The following is a 9,646-nucleotide window of genomic DNA, read 5'->3' on the forward strand; positions in this document are numbered from 1 at the left end:
CTCCAGTTGCTTTACTTGACTGCAGGAGACAGACAGGCTGAAGCGGGGAAGAGGAATCGTAACTTGCCCAGTCAAAGACAAAATCTCCCCCAGAGTGAAAGATTTTTGTGGGACCTTCAGAAAATTGTCGAAACCAATGCTACAGACCAATACACAATATGGTGCAGTGCTAGCAGCTGCGCATCATGGTAAATCTGCCCCTCTTTTCCTTTCTTTGAGTCTTTTCTATTGCTTTTAGTTATGCTTTTCTTTCATTTTTTAAAGTATTGAGTACCAGGTGTGACTTTTTTTTATTTAACCTTTATTTAACCAGGTAAAATCAGTTGAGAAAAACTTCTCATTTACAATGATGACCTGGCTAGAGGTTATGGTCATGAGCTGTGGCGGGCTCTTCCTTGGTCATTCCAGGAGGGGCTCAGAGTAGAGCCACTACTCCTCCACAGAGGAACCAGTTGAGGTGGCTCAGGCATTTGTTGAGGACACCTCCCTGCTGAGGTGTTTCAGGTACCTCCCTGTGGGAGGAGTCCCCCAGGGTGAATCCAGGACATGCTGGAGAGATTATACCTCTTGGCTGGCCAGAGAACAGCTTGGGATTCCCCCCCCCCCCCCCCCCCCCCCCCCCCCCCCCCCCGCCCCCACATGACAAAATGTTGGGGTAGATGATCCTGTCATCTAACTACTTCACAGGGTGCTGGCTCACCAGGAGACCACTGGGAGATCGCCTGGACCATCGACTACCTCACCAATCGGTCACAGTACGTGCATCTGCAGAACTGTGTGTCTGAATAGGTGGTCTGCAGCACTGGGACTCCTCAGGGAATGGTGCTCTCACCGTTACTCCTCACCCCCTACACCTTGGACTTCCCCTACAACAGTTGTCATCTCAGAAAGTTCTCTGATGACTCAGCAATTGTGGGATGTGTATCTGAGGGGGACAAGCTGGAGTATCGGTCAGTTATCATGGACGTTGTGGACTGGTGGAGTTTAGATCAGTCATCATGGGTTTTGTGCACAGATGTGAGTACAACCACTTGTGCTTAAACACCAGTAAGACCAAGGAGATGGTGATTAACTTCCAGAGAAGAACACCACCTCACACACACCCAGGGAACATCCAGGGGGAGGACATTGACATGCTGGACAGTTTTAAGTATCTGGGTGTTCACCTCAACAGTAAACTGGAGTGGTCACACCACACAGAGGCTGTGTACAAGGAGGACCAGAGTCGTCTCCACCTTCTGAGGAGGCTTAGATCCTTTGGAGGCCCATGTTAAGGGCATTTTATGACTCTGTGGTACCTCTGTTGTCCTCTATGTTGTTGTCTGCTGGGGATAAGCGGCGCTGACCGGGAAAAGAGGAGACTGAAGAAGCTGGTCAGAAAGGCCAGCTCTGTCCTACCCTCTGGACTCTGTAGAGGAGGTGTGTGAGAGGAAGATGTTGTTAAGATTCTCTTTGATCATGGAAACCACCTCCCACCTGCTGCACCAAGACTGTGGAGGGGTTGAGCAGCTCCTTTAGCTGCAAAGGTGAGACATCCTCAGTGTAGGACGGAGCGCTATCGTGGGTCCTTCATTCCCACCACTGTCAGACTGTACGACTCATCTGTACAGTCATGGTACTTTTTTATATTCCACAATGTAAATATGTCTAAAACTCATAAGTTAGTTTTTATTTACACTTTTATTGATATGTATGTGTATATTTGTGTGTTATTTTTATACTTTGCTGTGATGCATGTTTATTTCTTTCTCACTGCTTTGTCCACTATATTGCATACAAAGAGCTGCTGTAATAAGTAAATTTCTCCACTGTGAGATTAAATAAAGTCAAACCTATGTCTAAGTCTCAGTGAAGCAATGTTGGAAAAAAGAGTGGCAGAAATTCCTCTGCAATGGTGAGAGAGACTGATAAGATCATCCAGAAAAGCATTACTGCAGCCTTCTGATGCTGGACGAGTTTCTACAGCCTGTTGAATCATGGAGAGGAACCGGCACCCATGTATGTTCAAGCAGTTGGTTTTTTTCTTTTTAAACCAAAATCAAAAAGTGTTATCAGACATCTGAAAAAGCTGAAGGTGTACAAGATCATATTTCATAAAAATATAATTCCCTTTTGTGCATCAACTCATCAAAATCCTGCAACAGAGACCCAGGCTGGAGAGTTGTGGTTCTTCCAGGAAAGCGTTGATTAAGCTAATTTATAAAAAAACAAAAAAAAACAAAAAAAGAGTTCTATTTGCGTATCATCCCAGCATAACACCACCAGCTTCTTTTATCCTGTTTGTGGATTTTACGGTGAGACATATGTTTTCCTGCAACACCGTCTGCACAGCATAGCATATGCCTCATGTATCTACATGGTAAATTATGAAATTGGGACAGTAAATTAGAGTGAATTAAAGTACTTTCATATGCAGTGGCCTTCACAAGAAATTTGATTGCAATTTACAGAAAGGTAACCAGTTGATTTTTTCTGTTTCTGCTTTGCACTTTGATTACAGAAACAATAAACAATCAGGTGTAATCTATGGTGACTTGCACAATGTTACATGCTTGTCTTGGGTTTTAGTTTCAAATATAATGTCTGTGTTTGTCCCTCACAGAATAAACACAACCAGATCAGCCAGACAAAAATCCGTGTAGCCTCCACCCTCCTCTTCATCCTGGCTGGCTGCATATTGTTTGTCACCATCCCAGCTGTGATCTTTAAGCACATCGAGGGTTGGACGGGTCTGGAGTCTACATATTTTGTTGTCATTACTCTGACAACAGTCGGAATAGGTGACTATGTGGCAGGTATGTGTGGCTTCTTTTTTAAACCTGAGGAAAATAAGCAGCACCAAATATCCATATAAATTCCGGTTTATACGACCTTTTTCCTGCTTTCTAACATTATTTGAAGGGATTTTATTGGACCTACCTAAAATGCTGGGGATTAGATAAGGGGAAAATAGTATTTCATAAAACAAGTGGTGTGCCCATCTATGCATTCATCTCCATTTTCTCTGAATCTGTTAATGCCAGATGTCACATCTGTCTTTAAATAGGGTCACATGATCTCAGTAAGAGAAATCAATATTTAATGCGTTATTCACACAATTTCACAAAATTTCTCATCAGGAGGAGACCGGAGAATTGAGTACCGCAAGTGGTACAGACCACTTGTGTGGTTCTGGATCCTGGGTGGCCTGGCCTACTTTGCTGCAGTGCTGAACATGATCGGTGACTGGCTGAGGGTGTTGTCCAAAAAAACAAAAGAAGAGGTATGCTCAAACACAAAGTCCTAACTTTAGCTGTGTTTTTATTGTTTAGGAATTTTTTGTAATTTGAAAAGGTGACAGCCAGTTATGACAGCAAACAGGAAAACATGACATATAGCTACCATATAGATAATTAATGGTAAATCATATAAATCATCACACATATTCTACCATATTTAACAGCGAGTGTCATTGATCGGGGGCCTCATTTAGAAAGCTAGCAAAACCGAGCGTACTCAAATTACACTAAACTTTAGAGATTTACAAAAACAAGACTTGGCTAATCCATCTTAACAGGATGAGCTGTCAGCCAGAAGAGAGCTTGTCTAAACCACCTCCTCGACATTTGTAATTTAATCACAAAGGAAAATGAAAATAAATAAAATGAAAATTACTGGCACCATTTTCTGTCATTTGAAAATATTTTCATGTAATTCTCGTCCACTAGATAGGCCATGTCATTTTACTGACAGTAAGCACACTTAGTGTGCAGACGATGTAGAACACTTCGTTAACCCTAACTCTAACCCAGTCTGCGCACTTGGAGATGTGCAAAACCTGACTTGAGAAACACCCAATATGGGACACAGGGTGTCTTAAATCTGTGCTGGTACAATTAAATCTCAAGACTTTCAAGGGATTCTAGCAAGAAATGTGCTGCCAGTGTTAGACAGCTTGGTCTCAGTCGCAGGCAAGGGACAACCTCCAGTGGTTAAAATTGAAGCCTACGCAGCGGGGCAAGGCCGCTTGCAAAGGCCGCTGGCGAAGGCTGGGTTAGTGGGTGCTGGCTGCTGGGGGGAGTGTGGTGGTGCTTGTGGATGAGGGGGGGGGGGGGGGGGGGGGGTAATGATACAATTTTATGGAGGGTAGCTCCATGTATATAGTGGCACATGTGTATGGGTGAGTGGGTAGGTGTGTGTGGGGGGTTAGGGGTGCATATATAGAAGAGTGTGGGGGTACATGGGTATGGGGTATAGTGACACGATATAGTATGGGATATAGTATGGGAGAGTGGAATGGTGCATGTGTGGGGGGGTATAGTGGTATGTGTGTATAGAGGGGTGGAGGGGTAGTCGCTATGAAAGGGTTAGGACAGAAGTGAGATAGGGCTTTGTGTGAGAAGTGTATGTGAACTTATTGGGGTGTAGGCCAGGAGGGACTGCAACATGTCTCCAGGTAGGAGCATCCTCTGTGGGTGTGGAGACGGTGGACCTTTGGCCAGGGGTCTCCTTCCTCTCTTCCTTGTCTTCCTGCCACCCTTTGCATGTGGTTGGTTGGTGCCTTCTGGGGCTGGCGGTGGCTCCTTGTTTAGCGTCATTGAGGGCTCTTTATGTTTGTCCTGGCCTTTGGGGGCCCTGGAAATGGGGGTGTACCTGGTGCCAATGGCAGCTCACCTTCTGGAGGGAAGCTTACTATCCTCTGGTCCCAAATCCCTGGACCCTTCAACTTCCCCGCTCTCCACCACACTTAGGCAGGGTGTTGGGATGTGTGCAAGTTGTGATGGGTGGTGAGAGAGGCCATGAAAGTGGTCTTGATCACTTCACTCAGTACTGACTCACCTCCCAGTTTTAATTACACTTAGTCATCATATGTGGAAGATTTGATCCAAGGTCAACTTCTGGACCAGGTAAACAATGATAACTGTTGCCGTAACATGGCAACTCTATCAACAACAGCAGTCAGCTTGGGCAGTGTATAATTAGCAACTTCCCATGTATTGCTGCAGAGATGAGCCAATATTAGCAGAGGGCTGAACTAAAGATAGACCTTCCTTTTCCCACATGGAAGCTGTGTTAGTCTGCAATAAATGTAGTCCCTTTTGCCATCGGCTGCTGTGTCCTCTCTGTAGCATCAAGTAGTATTAAATATTCCACAACAATATCACAAGAAAACAAGCCGACAACTCATGGACACGTTTTCGGGGGCAGGTCATGCAGTGTACGGTGGGTAGGGCTGATTAGGCGGTCCCTCTCCCAACATGGTGGGGTTACTGCCCCTTAATTTTAATTACAAATAACACACACTTCACAATCATTAGTGGGGAGAGAGGAAGAGAGATGGGGTTCTCTCACGCTGCTATTTCCGGGGCTTTGCCAGGGGGGTTCAGGCGGGGTAAGAGGGCTGTCCAGTAGACCTGGGTCTATGCTGGCCTGACTGAAGGGATAACTCCGCTGGCTCTGGGGGTTGCTGGATCAGCTGTGTCAGAGGAATGGCGGGGAGATGCTGGGAGTGGTGGCAGTTGTGGGTGCCTTGTTGTTATCTGCTCCCCCAGGGGTGTCTCACATGGCACATGTTGGGAAGGAAAGATGAGGGCGGATGTAAAGTAGAGTGGAGGTGGGGGATTGTGCAATGGGGGCGTGTGTGTGAATAAAGTGTGAGTATGCAAGTGGGGTGTAGAGGTGGTGGGACGGGGTGGAAGGTGTGGGCACGTATATGGGGTAGTGTATGAATGGAGATGGAGATCACCTACTTCTCCCTCCACACACCCCTGCGGTAGGTGTGTGGAGGGAGAAGTAGGTGATTGAAGGTGGGATGGGGTGTGTGTGCGGATAAAGAAGAGTGTGTGAATTGGGGGTGAGTAGGGGGTGCGTGATGAGGTGTACAGAGAGGGAGCTCGTGAGATGAGCTGTGTTATGGGGTGTGTATGTGTGTGTGAGGGAATATGTGGGGGGAGCAGGGCTGGTGCACTGGGGTGTGACCTGACAGCCACTCGGCAGCAGTTTGTGGATCCTGGCCCTCTGTCGGTGTAGGCAGAGCCCCTTTGCCTGCAGGGGTTGGGGGGTTGCCTTCGGGCTCTTGGGGTCCTGGTGCCCATGCGGGGCTGGTTCTTGCCGGTCCAGGCCCGCTGGGGCCTGTTCCCCCTGACTGCAGGGGACTCCAGCTGGGGTTCCCCTCCACCACCCACTGAGTGGGTCCATGGCTCGCTCCAGAGTGGGGCAGTTGGAGCCTGTGCTTGGGGGTGACTGCCGGCTACCTAGGTCTCAGTGATCTCCTGGGCTGCCTCTTGCCTTTTGTTGGCGGGGCCACATTGGCATGATGACTCTTCTCTGAATATGTTCCACTCTGTATGTTCTGCATGTGACACAGTCACTGAATTGTCCTGCAGGTTTATCCACTAACAGCAGCTAGTTGTCTTTGCCTCTCATTTATATTTAACCTGAAGTTTTTGGTGATCCTGACAGTTGATAGCTTAGTCCTCTGCATAGGGAATATGAATCTAAAGTTGGCCTGTTTGTGTATCTGTGTGTGTATGTAAATGTGTTTATATAGGCGAATGTGTATGGGTGTATATGCGTATGTATATGTCTGTTTTTTCTCTCTTTCTCCGTATCTTTTCCTCTTCCTCTATGAGGCGTTTTCTTGTTTTTTCACTTTGTCTTTCTGTCTCTCTTCTATCTTCTCTGGTCTGGTCCAGCAGTAGAAACTCTGTATTACAATTATACAAAACAAATAGAGAAATAAAATAAGAATCCAGAAAATCAAGGGGATCATCATACCAGTTATGTTCCCCTTAGCAAAGTAAATTTGCTCAGCAGAACACAGCATCCAGACTGTCATTCTGCTTGCTTAAATGCTGGACAAGACACACCCAAAGAAAAAGTGAAGCCTATGCGGAAGTGTATGAAACTGCAGTGGGGGAGTGAATTCTTTTTTACTCACCCATTTAATAGTAATTTAATTTGAAAATTTGGCACATTTCGGGTTGTGTCCTTTTGATTGACGGGTACCCAATTTCCCGCTTCAAGTAAGAAGAACATAGAAGGGGTAAACAGCATGACTTATCTTTAACCCTTACCTCCGTTAGCAGGTTAGTTCCTGTTGTCTCCGGGTTAACTCGGTTAGCTCTTAGCTACATGCAGCTCAGAGTTCCGTTGATGTCAATCATCCACCATGATGCTCACAGCTCCCCTCTCAGCTCCACCTCTTTGCGCATATTTGTATTTTACGGGCGAAACGACACACATGCCCCTGCCAAGATGGCGATGGTAGGAACCATCCACCGAGCTTCAATTCAGGTCTTCAGAAACCTGTGGGTGACAGCACAGAGGCTCCGTCCATCTTTTTATATACAGTCTTTTGTTGCAGGTCATAGGTCTTACAACAGGACAATGTCCCAAAACACGCAGCTAAAAACACCCAAGAATGGCTAAGAGGAAAACATTGTATTATTCTAAAGTGGCCCGCTATGAGCCCTGAACTTAATGAATATTACATATTAATTGTGGCAGACGTAGTAACTGGATAAAGACATGCTATTTGCACCTTTGAAAGACACAACCTTCAGTGTGCACCATTAGTAAATCATTTTATACATTTTTTGTGTGTAATGACTTTGCACATGTTTGTATACATGCAAACCTATAGCAGATTCAACCCTAAATGTTAAATGTAAAATGTTGTTGGAAAAGTACTGACGCACAAGAAAAGGGTCTATTTGTTGCACACTTGAATAATGAGTCAGTGTGTGGTCTTTGCGGGTTTTATTATGATCGGCTGTTAGAAACAGAAATGAAGGGACAGTAAGTATAATGATCCACCATTTTCAACAGCTGACACAGCACTGAATACTGTCTTTTTAAGTTTACACAAAACACTACTAACTCCTTTCTAACAACAAATGATATACCTCATGTTATTTACAGATTCTATTTTGTTACAGGGAACTGCATACACATTACAAGTACTCACATCTAAACTTAAGTCCCGATAACACTGACTGAGTTAGCTTGAAGATATCAGCTAAGCCAACACGAAGTCGGACTCTGTTCACTCTACACATCCAGGGAATAATCGGCCATCTTTCCCACTCTTTGGACTTATTTCCTATCCTATACAAATACATGAATACATTCATTGTGAATATTTACCTGTTAGAAACAGAAATGAGGGGACAGATGATCCACCATTTTCAACAGCCGACACAGCACTGAATACTGTGGCGCGCGCTCAGAGTGCTCATATTATGAGACACTCCCTCTTGTGGCCAATTGGAGCAATTACACACTGTTTAAAGTCTATGAGAACGAAATAAAATGAATAACCCCATAACCATTAACCAAGGGGGAGGGGGGGGGTAGCTTGTGTCAGTCCCCTATTTTCCCACATATTGATCACCTAAAATACATAAAGTACAGTTCTATAAACTGAGACTTTCTTCATCTTGGATAGATTTTCAAACATTTGTTAAGGGCTTTGAAGGTATAGCTACATAACGATTTACACATCAGAAAAAAAGCTTTTCCACTGTTTCAAACATGTTTATTTAGTCTTAACACCTTCCTTTGTAACAAATCTTGAATCTTAGCAGACATGTTTGATATTATTCAGTAAAATAGGCATTGTCTATGAAATCATTTATAAGCAGCAGCAATGTCAAATACACTTATACTGAAGGGTTAATAATTGTTTCTGTTCAGGTTGGAGAGATCAAAGCTCATGCAGCAGAGTGGAAAGCTAATGTTCGAGCAGAGTTCCGGGAGACACGTCGGCGTATGAGCATTGAGGTTCATGAAAAACTGCAGCGTGCTGCTACCATTAGGAGTATGGAGAGACGTCAGCTGGGCCTTGACCAGCGAGCAGTGTCCCTGGACATGCTTTCCCCAGAGCGCCGGGCAATCTTCAACAGCTTGGACACTAACCACTATAAGGCGTCTTCCCAGGAAAGCATTGACAGTAAGTTAAATAACCTTCGGCTGCAAGGGTCTGAACAATGCAACCGGAATCCTGATCACCAGACCACATCTGAGGATAACATTTTTAACCGCCTGGGCTCCGTCACCAAGCTAACTAAGCGCAGCAGGAATAGGGATTTGAAAAAGAACATCCCAAATGAGGCTCGACGGCCTCACAGTGAGGCTTTCTGTGGCAGTGTACACTCTTTTGACTGCAGCACATCTACTGTTGAAGAAGGAAAACTAAAAGATGAAGCTGAAAATGAAGACAAGGAGTGTAATACCAGCTTGTCTAGTTTTTCCACTTCTTGCTGAACCAAGCAAGGGACTGAACGGTTTAACTCCAGAGCAGACCAAAGAGAATGAAAGTCTGAAAACATAACACAAAAGACCTGCACATTTAGTCGGGTCTGCAGAATATGTATGCTCTTAAAAAAACAAAAAACACCATGAGTGCCTCTGGATTTGGGACTCAATGTGCACAAGCAGGAGAACTTTTGTCCATTTGTACAATATACCTTAGTGTTCACATGTTAACTGTGCCCTATGAACCTTACAGACATGGTCAAATATGGCGACCTGTTGGTGCACTTGTGTTATAACAAAAGGTCACAAAACAGCACGTTAAACGTTTGCAACTCAATCTTTTTTTTTTAAACTTTATGATGTACTTTTTCATTTCATTGTTTGTCCCAGATACGATGTGGCTGTAATT

At 44.8% G+C, this 9,646-nt stretch overlaps 1 protein-coding gene across 1 annotated transcript in view; it reads left to right on the forward strand.

Annotated features, from left to right (window-relative positions):
• kcnk10a (potassium channel, subfamily K, member 10a) overlaps positions 1-9,246 on the forward strand; it is a gene marked incomplete at both ends in the record, with an annotated part of 28,070 nt that extends 18,824 nt beyond the window's left edge. The window contains 3 exons of the mRNA XM_079255992.1: positions 2,603-2,795; positions 3,120-3,262; positions 8,677-9,246. Coding sequence (XP_079112118.1) covers positions 2,603-2,795; positions 3,120-3,262; positions 8,677-9,246 — 906 coding nt within the window. The remainder of the gene's footprint in view (positions 1-2,602; positions 2,796-3,119; positions 3,263-8,676) is intronic.
• Between the last annotated feature and the right edge of the window lie 400 nt (positions 9,247-9,646).

This window comes from Telmatherina bonti (assembly GCF_933228915.1).
Source record: "Telmatherina bonti genome assembly, chromosome: 16".
NCBI lineage: Eukaryota > Metazoa > Chordata > Actinopteri > Atheriniformes > Telmatherinidae > Telmatherina > Telmatherina bonti.